A 20,688-nucleotide genomic window follows, 5' to 3' on the forward strand; every position below is an offset into this window, starting at 1 on the left:
TTTTTCTGATTTATACTCCTTCCACCGTATCGATAACGATTGTTTGATTTTTCTTTGGAAAAATACTGTAACTGATTACTTTAGAAAAAAAAGGCGCTTGGTTCTTTTTACCTTGTACACTTGCGACTTTCTCGATGATAATCACTGCTTGAGCAACGCTCACTTTATCATTTTGAAATTTATTGTGCCCCATATCGAACGGCAAAACTTTTTCCTGAATTCGCTTATTATAAAGTATGAGTAAGCTAAAAGAACTATGGACAAGCCATGACGAAAGTAAATATATATAATCAGACGTATAGCAGAGCGATAAACACACATGTCTTACTAGCACAACAGCTAATACCACTCTAAATGTCATGATTTATTAGTCACTTTTACAAATTATAGGATCGAATAATTTATTCTTGTAATTGCCATTTTTTTTTTAGTTCCAAACATAATCTGAAAAATATTTAGATATATTTTTAAATAATGGAGAGATAATGATTTTTTTTCTAGTTAGGAAAATAAAAATGAAATTACGTATCTGTATTTATGATTCTTTTATAAAGAAGGTAACTTTTAAGAAGGTTTATCATTTAAATTTTTTGGTATAAATTAGGTTACTACGCTGTTTACCCTACATAAGGGGTTTTTCGTATGAAACGAATAAAACAATATAATAAATCGAAGTCGAATTTGTCATTAAATAATAAAATGCAGGTCCTTTGTATTGAGCGTTATGAACTCTGTTTCTATATTGCGGAATTCTATAAAATACTAGCTGACATATTTCAATTTAGTGTTAACGCAAAATAATTGGAACGATTGGAATGTCCAACTTAATACTGAAAGCCTGACTATAGGGCTCCATCATTCTAAATTTTTGTCTCATTTGATTATTTTTTATTGTCTGCATGCCTTCAATACAAGTATAAGTTTTTTTTTTTGCTTTCTTATCCTGATGTAAAAAGATGGTATGGTACCGCATTGTTTAATATTGCGCTGGTTATGTTACTATATGTAATAAATTGATTCACCACTGATCGAAAAGCTATATTTATTTTTTCTTAAAAATCTTATCTTATGCTCAAGATAAGGACGTGAGCAGTATAATGTATCCTATTTTAACGAATCGAATATTATCTTGTTGCTGTGTCGGTTATGCATTCTGAATTGGCACACTCATTTTTTTTTTACGCGGTACGAAAACATACACGTTACATCGCACTTGTGAGTTTCGTTTTGCGAGAAGCCATAGATAATAAATATGACAAGAATCTGACAAGTGACTTCCTCTCGCGAAAGCATATCGCTTGCATTTTCTTTACCATTGCTTACTACGCTTCAAGGACGCGAGAAGCATTTCTGCGCGAATATACATCTCTCTTGCGATTTTCAATCTCCATCCTGCCTTTCTTTTTATGCATTACACCCGAACCGTGTCCGTCTCTTTTCTACGTTGTCTTTATTTCCCATTAACCATTTTGGTTTTGCTCTTTGTTTCTTTTTTCTCTTTCGCTCGCACGTATCAGTCTTTTGACCTATTGAGACGGACGGAAATTTGCCCACCACTATTGTGTTACTTCGCATTGTATGCGTATCATTCATTTGTTTGTTCGCTATTATTCTCCGAGAAGCTTTGCACTGCCGCCTTCCAAAAATGTCACTTTTATAGTGAATCACTGCTCTAATGAATGGGCACCGATCCCTTACATTCGATCGTTTTGTTAGAGATAAAGAAAAGTCGCACAATGACAATCTTAGTCATTCGCTGTCAGACACCACGCCTCTGGACTTCAAATCGGATACTCATTTTTATTAGAAAAGAATCGAACTTGGTAGCATCGAGCAATAACGGCAATCCACCTGTCCTCTCTGATACACGTTCAATCGAAATTTTCCTCCTTGCAATGTGGCTCGCTCCCTACTTTTTATTTTAGATCGACGCGAGACTCGCGATAAATCATGTGTTTTCGATTTCGCCTTCTGTGCCCAAACACGGAGCCTCGTCTGCGCATCTCGGAGAGGAAACGCGCAAAGAAGCGGGTTATATTTATGACGTTCGCGCAGATCGGATTCCCATAGCGAGCAAGAGCAAGACCCGAAGTGTCTCTTCCATTCATCCCCGTAAGCTAGATTTGTCTCTTTCTCTCTTCCACGCTGTACTCGAGAATGGAGTCTGTTACCGAGTACTTTAAGGCTGCATAAGCTTTATCCGGCAAAATAAAAGAAATACCCACAGAGCAGTACGTCTGAATGTCGTTTCTTTCTTTTTTTTTTTTTTTTACATTTCGAGAACAGCGCGGAATTTTATTCTTTTTGACCAGATTTTTCATTTGTCAGATATTTTAGTTATTTTATACACATGGATCATGATCGGGTCGACAATTTAAGAAAGAAAGAAATATCGTTGAGGTAATGCTCTAACAAATTTAATCGCAATTAATCAAGTACATACATGCACACCTATAAAATTTTGAACGACGTTGCACTTTCAATATGCTGCATATTCAATGATGTTTTTCGAATAAATCGCCTAATACATTTTTCAGACTAATATTTCTTTTCCCCCTTTCATTTCGTTCGCAGAAAAAGATTCGGTAGCCATCCGTCATTTTAAGACACAGTTGTAGCTACTAAACTCGTGCAATTTTAAAAAGCTTATACCGATTAGAATCTTCAGTAAGGGATAAATTTGACACGAAACGACCTCTATAACTCAATCGACTGTGTCCGATAAATTATCGCACGTAGCATACTTTAATAATCTGTTTTTTTTTTTTTTTTTTTATTTCACAACAGAGTCTGTCGGAGCTCTGCCATTAATCTGACTTCCATAATCTCAAGCCAGAACACGTGTGCTAATAACATAACTTTTTTATAAGCCCTCTTCCTCCCTCTCGGAGAGCATAAAGCAAGTTTTTGCGCGTGCCGAATACACGCATAAAAGTATATCATACGGACACGCGGTAGTCGGCACCCGCACAGGAGCGTCACGAAACGTTCACTTTTATGGGAGTCTGGCGACCCCGCGTCAAGGAAAAAACGTCAGTCTAGAAAGTTCGCGAGTGGGGAAGACGATGAGAGTGAAAGAGACAGGTTGGCAACGTAAAGACGGCGCTGAAGCTTCCTCGTGTACTCTCTGTTGCTGCTGTTGCTTGATGCTGCTTTGTAATTCTATTAGACTTTGGCCACAACTCGTCACCACCTAAAATACCAGTCGTTTATTGAGATGAGATTTTCCATCTCTCTCTTTCTCTCTCCTTTCTTGATTATCTCTTTTTCGCGAGGGAGTTTGCGTAAAGTTTATGCGTGGCTGGCAGCGACGGCGGACAGAATTAATGGAAGGGTTTAATTAAACGACGCGAAGACAAAAGGAAAAAAAAAATAGGGCTTTCTGTTTTTTTTTTTTTTTTTAATGAGCTTGTTACAGCGTGGATTCCGCGTAATTTGCGATAATACCTCTTGTAAAAATATCGTGCAGTGGATTGTCTTTGAAATAATTTACCTTGCCGCCTGACGCGCAGACGCTTGGGATGCTCTGCAGGGCGAGCTGGAAGTTGGCGCGGCTCGGCTTGTATTGTCCTGCACCGGAAAAATAAGCTTTGGAAGTTTCGGCACTCGAAACAGTCAATTGACGTTCTAATCAGAAACACAGGTAGATAACTACTGTAAGGTGATGAAAAGAGCGCGCTATACCTCGGTCGGACTAGGCGTTAAACGAGCGACACAACGACGCGCTGCTTCCGCGTGGACGGGTGCAGCATGGACGATATGTGGCCACTGCGCCTGGAAGACTGCGCCGTTAAGGATGTGGTGACTGTAGTCCTGGTACTGTTGGCGTGCGCATTGCTGCCAAAGCAGTGCTGCGGATTCTTCGGCCAGAGGTTCGTAAACCACGTTATCGCCTGCATGTTCCTGAAAGCATATTGGATTTCGCTACATCGGCTGCAGCGAGTTGCAGCGTCGCTAGTGTTTGCCCAAATATCACGTGCGTGACAAGCGAATAATCTAACTCTGTGATATCTTGGCCATTTGAAAGTCAAACAAAAGCTTCTAATTTTCATGTTACATTTCTTTCTAAAAGGCTCGTCATTTTTATCACGAGTTGCTCGACCCAATGCCCACGCAATTAATTGTAGTTTGCGTACCAAGTATGATGGATTCTTTCTTTCCGTCAATCCGTCATTCGCCTACTCACCCACTCGACGCTACAAAATCCTCTACTCGAGATAAGGAAGATAGTTAATAACCAGAATCTAGTCGACCGTCCAGCTTCAATGCGGCGGGATAAAACGGCGGATATCGCAAATAAGGTAAAATCGTAATTTGAATTAGATGGCGTTCTCGTTCGTTAAACCATTCGGCTGGTTCGCAAGAGCATCGCGTGGGTCAAGCTGCACTGTCATGTATACGATAAAGAGAGATCGCAAGGCTTTCGATTAAGAGCTCGGGTAGCCAGTCGCAAACTTTCTGACGGTTTCACAGACTCCCCGAGGACAGGAGACGAGACGTGCAAATGACTTGGTAATGAACGAGCAAAACAAAAAGAAAAAAAAAAAGAAGCGACGGATGCGTGCAGTTTAATTTTAACTTCGGGGATATTTCTGCTCGCATCGACTTTGAATAACAGCGGGATGAGAGGAAGAAGAGGGTCGTTGCAATTACTCGACGTTATCTTTTTAAACGTTGGCAATGCGGTGTGCGTTGAAATCCTTTTACGAGGAGGATGCATTTTCTTTATTATATCCACGGTGAATGAGCGTTGTTAAGCTCTTTAGTGCTCTCCCTAATACTGGACGGAGTATTAGGAAGAGCATTAAATTAATATTAATTTTATACGCGAGTGCCGGGCTATTGAAAAGTTCATTCAAACGACTCGCGATTACCGAATAACTTTGCCGACCTTAAATTTCTCGGTCTTCAAGATATTGGTTTCTTTGAAATAACTTTGTTCGTTATAAAACACGAATGAAACCGAAAAATATTAGATCAGCCCATTCGAGGTTGTGCTTTTTTGATCTTCAAGAGTTGTAAAAAAATATTTTGCGCAATGACAAGAAACATAAATTTTCGGATTGAATTTGAAAGGAAAATTTAAATTGTTTGACACTTCGGAAAAAGTAAATCTGCCTCGCTGTTAATTCGAGTATGTACATCCCGTCGAATCGTAATTTGCAAGATAATTCAATGATCTTTTCACGAAGGCTGCATACCGTGCCGCGAGCTCCTGCGTTCCCAAGTAGATTTTATATGTTGGACACGTATGTATGTCCACTGAATGAATACATTTAGATTCGAATTCTAGCAATCGAAATCTAGCAATTAAGTTGCGCCATTCACTTCTGGCTTCTCGCGACTAATTGTCATCGAGTTAATTCAGCGCGCGTATACGCTACGTTCGCGCAATCACCCGAAAACACGCGTACGTATTCATCTTTCTTTGCCCTCCGCTCGCCACCCCCTGCCTACTCGATGGTCACCGTCGAGCATTAGCCGGAAGAAGAAGACACAGTTATGCCGCGAACACGTGTATAATCAGGGCGAACGACGACGTGATTGATCGATGAGGACCCTCGACGCGCAGAGAGGCGAGCGGAGCGAACGAGGAGTCTGGCTGTATACGGATATACTCGTATATACGTATATTTCTGCAGGTCGGCCGTGGAACGACAGTCTCTTTTTCACGCTCGACACCGTGGCGGCGGCTCAGACACGTCTTAAGTTCCTCTATCCCAAATAATTGTTGCTTTCTCGAGCTCGTCAGCCTCGGGCGCTTATGATCCCTCTTAAATTAGCTCCTCAGGACAAGCCCGAGCCCCCTTCGGGCCTATTTTTATATCTCGGTTTCGCTCGCGTTCGCGCCGCCGTCGCGCGGAGTGTCCGCGAACGCTCGCGCGTCGTTTGTCACGCGCTTTGATATGCTTTAGCTGGGGAGAACGCCACTAACGACGCGTGTATTTTCAAATTCTTCTCCCTTCTCTGCTTCTCTTTTTCTTCTCGTCCCCTTTCCCGCCGCATTGCCCGATGGACTCTCACATAGATTTCACGGTAAAACGACCACATTCATCTGGGCTCTGACTTACTGTACAGTTTTGCAGAATGGCGTGCTGAAAAGGCAATAAATTATTGGATTCGCGGCAGAATTCAGCGGCGCCAGGCTTTGAATGAACGTGGCGACAGCTATATTCGTTTGCGACTTTGGCACCTGCCCGTACACCTGCAGAAGATCGAACACGATGTATGGACTCCAGCACAAGATGAATACTGAAACATAAAGTCAATCCATTCACGCGTCGAAAATGTCATTGATACAATCGGAAAGGGCCGTTTAGTTTGCCCGCTTCGATCACAATTGTAACGCGCGTGTTTTCACCTGGGAACAAGGATTTCCCAAAGTAGAGCGTCGTTGTTCGACGAGAGCTCCTTACAAGAGAGAATCAAAGTGCGAAATCGCGGAAAAATGGTCGCGCCCAACTCGTGCTTTTGGCACTTTTGCAATTCTGGGTTACAGAGCACTATTGGAGTATTCGCGCTACCCGCGGGCGTTTAATCGAAGATCCACTACTTGTCACGCACGAATGCACTTGCTACTTGCTGGTCGTTTTGCTACGTTATCGTTCTAGTATCGATGGTTTTGCAAGCTTAAAAAACACTTTCTAATGAATGTTTTTCTTTTTTTGTATATGTGAAGTTCGAATAACAGTTATGATTTTTAAATTATTCTGTCTGCTTTGAACGAGTAGTTTTATTAAAAATTATAATGATAAGTCAAAGAGGACGTGCTCTGGATATCAGTTGAAATTTACGAGTTTCACGGTTCCTAAGGCAAATGACAGAAGCTCGTTTACTTCGTATAAAGATGACTGCTTTTAAAAATTTGCACGCGCTCGTTTATAAATGAAATACTTCACATTTGAGTCATAAAATTGCTCGACGTGGCTGCGCGAAAAAATATGGCTTTCAGGAGTGCTCCGCAATTTGAGTAAGAATCACACACCACCTGCGATATATCAACAATGTCAGGACAAAAGCACAGTGTCATTAAGCGATTCCCTTGGAAATGAAGCAACTTTGTACTGCGAACACCTCTCAGAAGCAATTAGTGTGCTGCCGAAGGTGCGTCGGAAATACGAGTAGTTCGATGAGATACTTTGAAAGCCGTGCAATTTCTGGCGCATCACTCGGAAATTTAATTGTTCCGACGCGCACCTATGCGTATGCGAGGCCTTGACGAACGAATGGACAGCGAGAGAAAGCTCGCGCGAGTCCATTCAATTATAGGGTCGAGGACGAAAAGAAAAATGAATTCGAATGCGCATATAGATACGAAGGTGTCGTCGCGGCGATCAACTTTTATTAATCGAACGTCCTTTCGCTTTCGACGAAGCGTATTTTCGTGATTGGCTGATTACCGACAAAGCAGATTCGCTCGGTGAATGTTCGACGAAGACGTCAAGTCATTTTGCATTTATTCAGAAACGATGCGACATTATTATACTACGAGATTTTCGAGACTGACATGGAAACCCACCTGCGCGCAGCGCAACAAGTTATTTACTTTATCTCGCAATATAGAATTCGAAACGTTTATTTTTCAATACGTCGATATTTCTCGAATCACGGTGAATATTAGAAATTGAAATGTCTTTTTCATTTCTCATCGTTCAAAGAGCTTATGGTCGAGAATCTCCGAAATTTGCGGCGAAGCTCGTATAAAGTTTATCGTCGAGGATTGAGGTTCGACGGTCACTTTAATGTAGGTCATTCAGCAAATCCGAAGAAAAATCAGAAGAGAGAGAAAGGCAATATTGAATTTATTGCTCGCATTTTATCAAAAGAGAGAGACGAGAGAGAGAGAGAGAGAGAAATGCTAGCTCGCATGATCAGTCTTTTCCTGTCGCACGCGCGTCGTCAGCTAAAAAATTCGCTCGTACGGTGGAAAACGGAAAGAAGCTACCTCCCGGCGATTGGCATTTACTCTCTGCCCGGGGCAAAAGACACTTTCGTTGACTTTTTTTCCGACATACGCGCTTCGGCTTTCCTTCTCCCAGTTCCGCTTGTCCTCCTCCGCTATCGCCAAACCTTTTCTTTTTCTCAAAAGTGGACTTTGCTTGTTGAATGACTCTACTACTGTATAGAACCTCTTCTGTTCATATCACTGATGAAATTCAAGTTGTGGGAAACTACGTTCAAGCTATTTGTCGATCCGGCTATTTTGGGGATTTAAGGAAGTCCCCTTATTTTTTCTTTTGCCGCATTTACTCCAGTCCGTATTGGGTTATTGTATTGGCTTGTTTTTTGTATAATCAGTAAGAGAGCTTGTACGTTGATTGACAAGGGGCTTCTTCGCACAGAAACAAGCCAACAAGCAACGAGATTTTTTAATAGAGCGACGTTACACACACTGAAGTGATCGTTATTTTTCGTTGAGAATGTGTACATACCGAATATTTTGTGGAGCAATTACTCGAGTAACTATATTGAAAATGAAAATGTAAGCATAACTTTTAGGGCTCTACGCTCCACTCTCATCGCGTAAATTTAAACTGATTGCCATGAGCAGCTACTGTCGGGAAAACAAGCGTTAGTTTTCAAATATTTAAAAAAATTAACAGCACCGTGCATTCATCATAAGTGAAATTCATCGTGCAGCTAGCAAGTTGATTTCAACGAGAATTGTATACGTGAAGTAGATCGGAGGCAAAGTACACGTAACAGACTTCGCTTGTTTACGCGCAGGCGCAAGGCGCGCAAAGTAAAACAACGTGCAGTCGCAATTAAGTAAGGTAAAAGACGTACCGAAAACGATGACAAAGGTCATTTTGACAGTCTTGATTTTAGCCCTGAGTATGAGTCCTCTGGACGAGGCACGCCTCGTGTCTCTCGTCTGGTCCTGCCTGAGTGCTCGGCTCTGCGACCAGATAGTCCAAACTATGACGATGTAGCAAGCGCTGATTATCACCGTCGGCACGAAGAACACCGTTATACTGATTATCGTCACGTAGATGCGCCAATTCGTGTCCGTCACTAGATCTATCCAACACTGCTTCTTACCCTGTTCACGCACAACATTGACTTGTCAGGATTCCCTTTATTTTTGCTGATTTCATTTTCAGCTTTCGATTTTCTCAACGATATAAGCTTACTTGTCAGTTCCACGTGCATTTTCTCATATTGACATATTTTCTCTCACAAGTTCATTTTTACTTGATAAAAAACTTTTTTTAATCTAGAAAATCAATTTTTAATAATCGCCTGTTGATCGACATACGAAGCACGTTGAGGGCATTTTGCGGTTAGCAGTCGGATATTTTCAATTTCTTTATTTGTTGTTATCAAGCACAAAAATATATATCTTTTAATTTTTCAAATACACCAGTAATGTATCTACTTTGAATGGTGGGCTGAACGAAAAAACAAAAAGAAAAGAAAAAGCGCACCCTTTAGCAATTAAGTTATCTCGTAACCTGGTTTGACACTAAATTTCCGATTGATAAAGTATACATACCTCGACAACCTTTTCCTCGTATAGGAAAATAATTGGCACGCTAAAGACCACCGAGAGGCTCCAGGCGATGGTCACCAAAGCTCGAGCCCTGCATCCTATGTTCATTTCAAATGAAATATCAGTTGAACTCAATAAATTGAAGTGATTTTTAATTGACTTAGACATGACTTAAGTATGGATAAAAATAAAGGACTCATTGAGCAGTACGCGCACGAACATGTTGATAAATTGAAATTTCGACAATATTAATATCGAGCAATTTGAGGGGACAGACAAGCAATAAGAGTCTGTCTCACGTGCAATACTTATTGAAATATTCGATGATGAAAACAAGCGTTTTTGCATGCGCACGAGCAATTCGAGCAAAAAATAAAAAGAAAGAAAGAAAGTGCGATGAAATTTAATAAAGAGAGGAGCCGCTTGACTGCGCTGGCGGGGAGAGGACAAGGGAAAAAGATGAATCGACGTCGCGCGAGCACCCGAAAAATATTCCAGAATAGCCGAGAGTAAAGATACCGCGCGGATTATTCAACCTGCACGGGAGGAGGAGAGACATTTTACGAGGGCGCTCTTGGCCGCCCGCCGGCGAATGAGCCGCAGGAGAAGGGGGGGGGGGGGCTACGCACGCCCGCTCGTCGCCGTCGTCACACGCCTCTCCTAAAAAGAACTCGCCAAGAAGTCGCAAATTCTGTCTCTCTCTCTCGCGGTGTGCCTTGCGCCCGAATTCCGGATCTCTCGTTCCTCGCCCGTTTTCTTTTTGGCGGTCGCTGAACAACATCCACGCCCAATTTTTTCGTTTTTTCTCGCGAGGGCGCGCGTCATTCACGGAATCGTGCCACGGACGAGCGACCTCTCCGCTGGCAATTCGCTAGCGTTGGATATCCGTTCGGCGGACAATCTCGACGGTTCGACGACGCTTACGCGCCTAGAGAACCGCAGTATTTTCCGCGGCGCGCCACACGTGCAGCGATAATACATTATCGAGCCGCGGGTGCCGCGTCGCCGCGGATTTATAAAGCCGAAACTTTTCATTTTCGAAAGCGATCGCAGCTGGCGTGTGTATATACATATATACATCTTGCGATATTGTGCGCGACGGAAACTTCAAATGATTATTTGTCAAAGGCGCCCGGATATATCGCGTCCTCGGAAGTATCTTCGACATAAAAGTTTACGCGGACCCGGGAGACTTACGGCGGAATATGTACAGGAAAGCATCGATATTTTCGTTCGACGGTCAGCGACGCCTATAATCCTTCATCAATCTTTATTTCTTTCACCCTGGTCCTTTGACAAAAGTCCATAAAGAACATTCTGCAGATGGACCGTGCGACCCCAGAAATTGCAAGTTGAAAAGTCAAGTTTATTCGTGACGACAGCTAGAAAAAGATTTATGAATGATTCACGACAATATTTCAGATGCTTCGCGACAAACGCGAGCAATTCCCATAAGAAAAGGCTACTTCGAAACCCTGATTGATTACATTGCCAGTGCTGTTCGGTCAAAAACGCTTGATCCTAATTAGTTTTTAGAACATTTCAAAAGGAACAATAGCTGTGATATCAATTCGTTCGACTGAAATTTCAGCTTCTGCAAAGTTAATGCGAGATCCCGATTGAATCAGAAATTCCAAAGACCACAGAATCGCGAAAGTATGGTTCATATGTATCGCAACGGTGAGCATTGACGTAAAAAAAAAGAAAAAGCGATAAGTATGGAAAGGAAAGAACGAGTGAGAAAGAAGGGAGAATTGTAACTTACCACTCCTGGAGAAGTTCATCGGTCGAGTTATCGCGTCGTATCTGTCGATGGAAAGAGCGACGAGAACGTAGGTGGAGCTGTAGGTGACAACGACCTGCATGAATTTTACGATCTTGCAGGCCACGTTGCCTGCGTGCCACGAGACAGTCGATCGCCACACGATATCCGTCAGCACCGATATCAGACCCACCATTAAATCTGCAACCAACCAACACAGGACGATATGTGTCTTCGTTAGAATCAACCAGACATGCACTTATCGCTCCCCTATTCTGCTAGTAGCCAAGTGGCGGTGATCGTTTTGCTGTTAATGACATGTGGCTGTGTTTACACGCAGCTTGACAAACTACTTGGATAATTTTATTATGCTATTTCACTTGCTCTTTTTCGCTCGATCGTAAAATTAATTTTTTTCCCTATCGGACGGTAAACGTTTCTGATTTAAGATTCTATTTTTCTTTTTTTGAAGGCTCGCGGAGGCTCGATTTGAAATGTGAATAATGAATGAAAAATTTCGACGATAACGTAATCCAGTTACACCAAATCAGGCATTCATGTCCCCCGCATAACGACCCAACTCGTTGAGATATTCATATCTTATTTTTGTTGGGTGCACTGCGCACGCAAAAAATGATAGTCAATTTTTAACGATCGATAGGGCAATTGCGCAATCGATGAGTCTATTTACGACACAAGTTTATCGTTATGGCATCTATACCATTAAAAGTGCATTTGCAATCGAAAAGATGGTTTGCTTTTATGTGCCGTACCTTCGCCTCCAAAAATACATTCGTAAATTCCCGGATATTTGATCTTATCAATTTCGCATGTATCTCTTAAAACGTCACTTTATAATTTACTAACATATTATAATCTGAAGCTTTTGTTTTAAATAATTACAAGTTCTTAGGAAATAATTTAATTTTAAATCAGAAAGTGTTTTTTTTTTCCACTGAGAAACTTGGATAATTATAGAGAATCAACAATGCACTGTTCAGAGAATCTTTTTCAGCAGCACTTAAAAGTTGAAGGGTGATATGACTTGTTAATGCTTATTTAATATTTTACAGGTAAAAAGCAACGTTTAAAACGAGTTGTACTAATTGTACGAGACACTGAAGATACTGATGAATAAAAAAATCGTGTCGAAACTCACCGGCTTTTCTCGTTCGTGAAGCTGTAAAATTTGAAAGAGCCGCAATAAGAAAAGAAAGCTGATGAAAGACAAATCCTTAATGAATTTGAAGAACTCCGTCAAAGTTGAGTATTCTCAGAAATAAGCAAGAGTTCTCAAAATTTAATTTCGTTGCAGGAAGGTCTTTGTTTCAAGCAACCAGATATTAGCTTAGCTACGTTATTGTTCTTTTCATTCACTGAAGCTTTATTGAAAAAAAAAGCCATTTTATTGACACGCGGGCAAAGATATTTATTAAGCCATTTGAAGTTTCTCTGCAACTTTGCATTGTTATCATACCATTTGGAAATTCAAGCGTCTGCTTATACTCCAGCAATTGCGCATGATTGTGAAAATTTAGCAAGAAAATATTAAGAAGTTAGGTGAACAGAACTATAGCGCGCGATGTTCGTAGTAGGGCAATGAAGAATTGCAAGAGGCAAACGTTTAGCCGTTTATTATACACGCTTTAATTAATAAAATTTACTATGTACCGTTGAAAAATGTTATGGTAAATTGAGGATCAGTTAAGCGCAGAAACCAATTCTCCAGTGTATAATCTAATCCACTACCTGCACAGCGTGTCACGTCATTTTCACATAGTCGAGATTCAGGGCACATCGGGCGCTTTAATTAAATGATAGATTCTTTTCAAGTGTTTGACATTTAATTATAACAATCACCTTAGCGAATGAGTTTTGAATCGCAGATCCCATCTACTTAATCGCAAGAGGGATTAATTAAGCCATCTACTGTGCGTCCAAGTGACGTGCACGCTGAACTGAACATTGTATACGTGGCTGAGGAATGTTTGGCGCGAGGAGAGACCGCGTTTCAACACGAAATTCATGGGACATAACTGATTTCAGTCGATTTTATTCCCCGGCGAGGAGCATTCGACGTTGATATCCGAGCGCGTGCACAGTTCATTCCGACGAGTGAGAAAAAGCTCTTGAAACTCGATCCTCGAAGGAAAGGGGATAAAGCGTAATTTGCCGGTGAACGCCACGCGATTCGAAACGCCCCTTATGTATTTTTCAGGTCGTTTCACCGGAGATTGATTGTCGAGATTGCGGAACGCAGAGTCTGCCGCTTTTTTAATTCCTTTTAGCGTTAAAATTCAGACAAGATTTTCACTTTCTCTTTCCTCGCTCGCGCCCCTCGTCTTTCTTTGCGGCGAGTGACCGTTTCCTCGTCCTTTCTTATCGGTCAAATTTTTTAAGAAAAGCAAGTGCAGCGGCATAAAAAGCGAATAGTACCGAAATAATAATAGACGAGTAAAGAAGGCTTTGCAGGGAAGTGCGATGATGTTCGGAGCGCGGGTGCGTATCGTAGGTTGTTACCCGTAGAGCAAGGATAACGAAGACACAGAAGGTGGACACAGAAGAATACGCTTGACCATGGGCTGAGCTCTAAAGACAAGAGGGGTGCTAGCGAGAGAGCAAACGTATCCAGCTTATCCACTAAAGCCTCCCGGCACAGCATTCAGCGCGAAAATCCCTGCCGACTTACTCTCGTGGCGGCCACGTTCACGGTGTGGTCTATTTTTCTCTGCCTCTTCGGTCCCACAAAAACTTGTTTTGCAAAAGACTTCTGGTGCCTTTCCACTTGATTATTGACATGTTTTTCCTGCTTTTCGCCTGTCGCACTATGCTTGGTTTGACTTGCGCTGTGCGTCACTCCGCCTGATTTTATGGGAACTCGTGCCAGAATAGCGCGGGCTTTTCTTACGCATCGTCTGTTATTCCAGAAAAATATCCTCGTATTTTTCTTTTCTTGCCGGATGGGAGAATCTCGCATATACGACCAAGGATCGGCTTTACGACGAAATCTCGACAATATTCGAGCGCTGTTGCACTGACACTTTGCGTCTTTTCGCGACATGAACGTCAGAGCACGTATCGAGTGCTTGGCTGGCACTGCCATATAGTTATTTTAACTCAACCGAAACATCCGCGTTTGCACCGTGAGTTAAGCTACCGTGCTATTGAAAACGCTTTTCCTCGGGATACTAGCAAACGACGTATATTCATAATGACATTTAACGGCTCAAATTTTCATAGTATTCCATGAATCAAATCAAATCAGATGGGTTTCCCGTTCACACGAAGAGCAAATCAAATTCTTACACGGACGGCGATATTCAGCAGAAGCTCCCTTCTCGTTGTACAAATAAACATAGAGTTAGAGGCTTCTGATGTTCACTTTAGAAACTTGTATTTTCATAACTCTCTTTATTTCGGAATACGTACCCTTACTGTTATTCAATAATTTTAATACTAATATAGTTCTACTATTTACGGTAGATAGAGTAAAGACGAAATTGAATGTTGACCTGCAATGGCGAGTTGTTTGATGAAAAAGTTCATTCGAGATTTTCTTCTTTTTCCAAACAGTAAGCCAGCCAGAACGGATGTATTCCCGGCGACGATTACAGCAAACAACAACCATAATACCGTGAACTGTTCCGTCTGCAAACAAACAATAAAGCAGGTTCACATTAGAAAGTGCGACAACAATATTGGAGTCATTCCCCCTTTCGCTATGCCAATTTATCAATAAGAATTAACGTTAAATCTCATAATTACGTCTGCATTATCACACGGATGATATAATGATTATAACTACGTGCATCTTCGAGTCGCCTCGATGAACCTCGTTCAAAGTTTAAATTAGCAAAGCAAAACTACGGAAAGTATGAATATTTCTAGCGTCTCCTTTATTTCAGCTCAATGCTACTTGACTCGAGGATGATAATGCAGATAAACGTTGAGTCTGCTCAGAAAAAGCTGAGAAAAGCAATCAGTTAAATAATTGTCCTTCAAAAGTAATGACAAAATAAATTTTTTCTTCTGAAATTATTGCCTTCGAATTTGCGCAGCTAATTTTTCTAAATCTAAGATGCAAAAAGAAAGTTTTGTCGTCCAAATCTTTAATATTCACTATTTGACTAGCTTGTGCGGTTATAAGAATATTCTGATTTTTCTTTGTGGGTGGCGATATGTGTATTTAAAGTTTCATTACCGATAACCACCCTGCTCAATATTTGTTTTACTAACTAAATAGTGCTTATTGGTCCTGCTAACTAATTATTAATACTACTAGATAGGGAAAGAGATTCGTATGAATTAATACACCGAATCTACAAGGTGACATCCGTAGGAACAAATACAGACCGACAAAGATGCACAATTGTCTATGCTAAAGGCGTCTCTCGAGAGAGTCAAGAATATATCTGTCGGCAAACCGCAACCCATCGCGACGCAAACTAAATTCGCGGTGGTCGGACAAAAAACATTACGCGACCATTCTTCACTGGCAATTAATTGGTCTCCGAAACGCCATTCTTATACGCGATGTCTCAGTCAGTAATGACATAGTATACGACGTAATTGCTCGATCGCAAATCATAAAGCAACGCCGAGTTTGTACGCATATAGTCATGGGAACAACTACGCCCAATTTATCGTATAATTACGTGTTTTTGTGAAAATGCACAAAACACATTCTTATTGACAATTTGCAGCGTTTTCGCTGGATAAATTGCTCCTAGTTTAAATTAGTTTGAATGCATATTGTCCTACTACAAGTTCTTTTCTACAGTTTAAATGGTAATAAAAAAGTTGTTGAAATTCAAATAGCTTTACTAATTAAATTTCAACTGTAAAAACAAACTTGGAATGGCAGAAGCATGTACTTAACCCAGTTAAATAATTTTGGAACCCTAGAACGCAATTTTTCCGGCGACAAGGCTGACAATTTATTGTTCCCTCTAACGAGAACGGAGTTTTACGGCTCGAGTTCGATCTTTCAAATTTCGAATCGGATTTCGAAGATTCAAAAAGTACACAGGAGCGTAAAAGTTTGTTAATTCAAAGACTCGTCTACTTATGTCTTCTACGCCTCGTAAAAACTTGACGAGATTCCAAGTTCCCTTTTATGCAAATCAACACCAACTCCTTTCGATGTACTTTAAAAGTTATGCGGCTTGCCAGTTACTCGGACGTGTTATGTATCTTAAATGACGTAATTTGTGTAAGGCGGTTTTGGGAGTAGGTTTTTGTGAAAACAGTAGCTTGAAATTGAAAAAGTCACGTAAAACATGCAGCACGGCACTCGGCGGATAAGCAGACTTTCTAAACGATAATGGTAACCGTATATATCATTAATCTCTTTTTTGCCGAGAGGAAGGATCGCTCGGTAAATCATGGGAAGATTATCGTAGATTATCGCTGACAAAGCGTCGTAAATATTTATTTGCCGCGATCGCATTGTACGCTAAAAGAGCATCTAATCGAACGTAGCTGCGTGTATTTTCCTCGAAGGCGATCTCGCAGGAATATAAAAAGCTTTCACCAGGACAAATCCTTTGAAAGCAAAACCTTCTCGGGCGCTCGCGACAGGCTACAGAAGAATACGCGAACGTCTCAAGGTAGGCAAAGCACCAGCGTCGTTAGAGCGAGGGAGGAACGCGAAAAGAAGTGTCCTCATAAATAACAGTTTGAAATCCCAGCTGCGGCGCATCCATTAAACAATCTCACTCGCGAGATGTGCAAGCCATTATTGTATCTGGCGCTGACGATCGTCCGCGTGATCTCCAAGTCAATCACCGCCTATTCGCGAATTCATCTGTGGCCTGACGCGCGCACCATTCGCTCGTATATATCATGCAGCTTGGCGATCGAAAAGGCGCGGCTCCGGGGAATTCCGCGCCAGATTCTTTTGCTGCCGTTGATGCGTGGATGCTTTGTGTCTCGGAGATGCGCGACTCGAGACCTTTTTCTCTAATTGACAACGTGATCGCTCGCTTTTCTCTTCGTTGCACGTCATTTCGGATGGAAATCGTTCGAGACGATCAGACCTTGCAGCAACGAAAAATTGCTTTCAATAGCTTGAATGCAAATGATTGCATCTCGAATTCAACGCTCGATATTCGAATTACACCTCAAACAGCTTGTTACGTGAGATCTGGCGCGAGGTCGAGCATCCTAATTCTACTCTTCATGTTCATATTTTTTCAACAATTAAAAGCTTCTCCAAGAATTGTTTTCTTAGAATATTATAGCTTTGGAGAGATGAATAGTTCTGAATAAACCCGGAGAACCTTTTCTTTGCGACATTCATTGTTCGAAAAATCAAACAATTGATGAATCGCTGTCACAGGGGATGAACGTATCTTTGCACAGCTCACGACGTATTTTCATTGCAATACATTCACTGATAAATTCTCGATATCCCTGCAATTCATAGCTTCTGCACGTGCTGCAGTAGTATGGCATTGCAGCTTTTAAGTGAACAAAGAAAGTGAAAATCGAAAGCTCAAATTTCAAACTGATGTGTGCGTGTCGGTCTGAGTAAAATCACCTTGGATGATTGTCATCGATTGCGAAATCATGGTCGCAGATTAAAAAGGATAGAGCCGTCAGTCTGTCGAGGGAACTCTTCAAAGTGCCGTCCCGCACCGTCGGACCTTTAGAAGATGTGTGCTAACTTTCAATGGAACTTGTCGCCTACGCGTCTCTTTACGTGAGCAGTCTGCGATAATTTCGATCTTACGCGGCTTCCAATAATTTACAGCTTGCGGTATATGGTCAAAGCCTTCGGTTCTAATAAATTTTTGTTGACTTGTGAGAAATACTCCGCGAATTTCGTTGAACGCTCTTTCGAAGACTATTTGACATTGTTAATAACGGCTTCAGCTTCGTGGAACGCAGCAAATTGTTCGGGAAGAAAAACCACACTTGTATTTACCAAAAAAAAAAAACAACCGAAGGTCTATTTAGGAAAAGTTCTTTTAAAAGCTTTGAATGACGCTGCATATGTAAGTGATAGCATAAAATATGTAATGATGAAATGAGTTTGCTCTATAACATTTTTTTAACTCAACAAACTGGAGGAAAACATTTAATAGAACCAAAGCAATTTGCTAAAAAAAAAAAAAAATTAATCATAGCGAAATACGAGGAGAAGCACAGAAGTCCGATAGAACTCTGATTGGTTGGAAAGCGTTTTGACTATTTTTGCAAAAGCTTCGTGCACTGACAAAAGGTTCATCAACGAGTAACAATAAACAATAGCTGTAAGCTTCCCTTTCGCATAAGCGTGTTGTTGTTTTTTTTTTGGTCTAAAAATAAAATCACGATTGTTCCGAAGGATCGATCAGCCAGTTACAGTCTGGGAGTGCCTTGAAGCGGTCAACAGCGCCGGGATTGTACATAATCTATCACTCCCTGTCGCTAACGGCGAAGGGTGTAAAAAAAAAAGAGTCAACGAAAAAAAGATCACTAGTGCGTGTAGAGATTAGTCAGCCATTGTGCTGCTCCCGCCCTTTGAAGCAAGATATATTCACTTGGACGTGTGTGTATCTGCGCTTGACGGGGGTTTCATCGCTACAAACATTATTATTTTTCTTTAAAAATCTGTATCGAATATCTAAGCTAGCCGTGGTAAGCTGATATCAACGCGACAATTCTCGATCACGCGGAAGGCCGCGCGGATTTAACTTGTGCACGAATAGAGTATTTTCTTTTCTATCGGATAATTTGATATCTACAGCTTACAAGTTAAAATGATGAATGACAGAGTAGCTTTTGTTTATTCACCTTTCGCTAAAATAAATAGCAGCTTACCGCGTATTAATATTTCGACGATTCGTTTGGCTGGCGAGGCATCTGGTGAAATTCACGGAGCGAAAATGCTTAAAAAATACTTGACGTTAGTTGGTTGGAATGCTCGCCTTTCTTCATCCGTAAAATAGCTGTTCGCGTGGGACGCACGTGCTAATTAGAACGTGAGTTACTAAATACTAAGTTTCAGCCGAGGTGTCACGTGCGCCCGAATCGACCCATCGTTCGGGTTCGCACTCGTGGCTTATCCGTCGCTCTGCATGTCCTCTTCGTGCCGCGAGCTCTGCTTTCGTACCGCGGAAAGTGCACGCACGCGTACATATTTTAGACATAAGTATCAAGTAATGAAGAACGAGAATAGCAAAGGGCAGAGATGCAGGTACAGATTTTCCCTTCGCTTTCAATTCGCAGCGCCGTTCTTTCGCCAATAATTTCTTACGAACAATCTTTCAGCGAGAATCAACTTTGAACACCAGCGACGTATTTTGCATACATGTCTGGCCGAATAATTGTCAAATACTTGGTGAATCACGCGCCCCTATCGATCTTCAATTTATTCATTTTGTTCGAAATTGGCATTCCAGTTCAGGGCTTACATTGAAATTCAAGCTGATCATCGATCAGAATATATCGAACAGGATCGATCTTTTAGCGGCGGAAAAACGTCACGTTGCCAAAACGATCAAGATTTATTTACCTACACGGTTGGTTGTAATGCGACGCCAACGGACCGCTGCAATTTTTCAACTGGAAAACGCGGGGATGGATTTTTCCAAATCACGAGTGAAATGGAAAGAGCATACGCTGTATTTTATCTCTAGTTGTACCGTGTCGGGTAACTGAAGATCATTAGATCTCATGGTCATTTAACACTCGCCATGAAATTGTCTCGTTGACCATTTGAGTAGAGAGAGAGAGAGAGAGAGAGAGAGAGAGAGAGAGAGTAGAGAGAACCATCAAAGCTTGCTGGCATCTTTTCGACATCAGCGGAGACTCACAAAGAATCTATCCTCGTTTGCGCGGAACATCACTTACGGCAGTGGCGATGCGTAACTCGGACGCAGCTCCGTTTCTCGAAGGGAACAAAATGCTAGCCCAGTCGCTCTAATGGGGAGGCGCACTGGCCGTCAAACGAGCTTCGACTAGCCGTGCAGTTATGTTAATGACGCGCTCGTGCGCTCCCCCTCTTGCTTTTCAAGCTTGCTATATGTGATCCGGTTTGACGTGTACTAATCGGTACTAGTGGAAGCGTTCGGATGGGAAATTATTTTAGTTTTCATTTTTTTTCCTTATTTTTCTTTTTATCGAAACTCAGACGACAAGGGGTTAACAAAAGCTTTTTTTTGCAAAGGAAATAAACTACCGTAGGCAGGTTACGGAGAATCGTATTTTCATATTTTTTTGTCGAATATAGAGAAGCATTCGCTCGTTATTTTTGCAGCGATGATGCATCGACAATAGCTGGTAAACATTGCGTTGAACTTGTATCACGCTTGCGTTTAAGGATGTTTGTAATGTCAAGTAAGTCGTGCTTACACCGAACCTCGCTCATCGCGTTTATTCTACGTTGTTTTCTCTAGCTACGCCGGCAAACAGTTTCGCAGCAATGTTTTCGCTGCCGCGCTTATAT

The 20,688-nt window shown here is 41.5% G+C and overlaps 1 protein-coding gene across 4 annotated transcripts in view; it reads right to left on the reverse strand.

Moving 5' to 3' along the window:
- Positions 1-2,418: 2,418 nt before the first annotated feature.
- LOC131670109 (cardioacceleratory peptide receptor-like) overlaps positions 2,419-20,688 on the reverse strand; it is a 53,896-nt gene continuing 35,626 nt past the window's right edge. The window contains exons 4-11 of one of the 4 annotated variants that reach the window (XR_009302423.1): positions 14,768-14,903; positions 11,259-11,456; positions 9,497-9,591; positions 8,788-9,043; positions 6,072-6,252; positions 3,685-3,903; positions 3,494-3,570; positions 2,419-3,193 (exon numbers count right to left, since the gene is read on the reverse strand). Coding sequence is in view for 1 of the 4 variants with exons in the window: in XM_058945478.1 (XP_058801461.1) it covers positions 3,702-3,903; positions 6,072-6,252; positions 8,788-9,043; positions 9,497-9,591; positions 11,259-11,456; positions 14,768-14,903 (1,068 nt within the window). In the remaining 3 variants the exon portion in view is untranslated. Of the gene's footprint in view, positions 3,194-3,447; positions 3,628-3,684; positions 3,904-6,071; positions 6,253-8,787; positions 9,044-9,496; positions 9,592-11,258; positions 11,457-14,767; positions 14,904-20,688 lie in introns of those variants that run through there. The other 3 variants (XR_009302425.1, XR_009302424.1, XM_058945478.1) reach the window with 3 other exon arrangements.

This window comes from Phymastichus coffea, unplaced genomic scaffold, assembly GCF_024137745.1.
Source record: "Phymastichus coffea isolate CEN01 unplaced genomic scaffold, Cenicafe_Pcof_1.1 PCOF00100, whole genome shotgun sequence".
NCBI lineage: Eukaryota > Metazoa > Arthropoda > Insecta > Hymenoptera > Eulophidae > Phymastichus > Phymastichus coffea.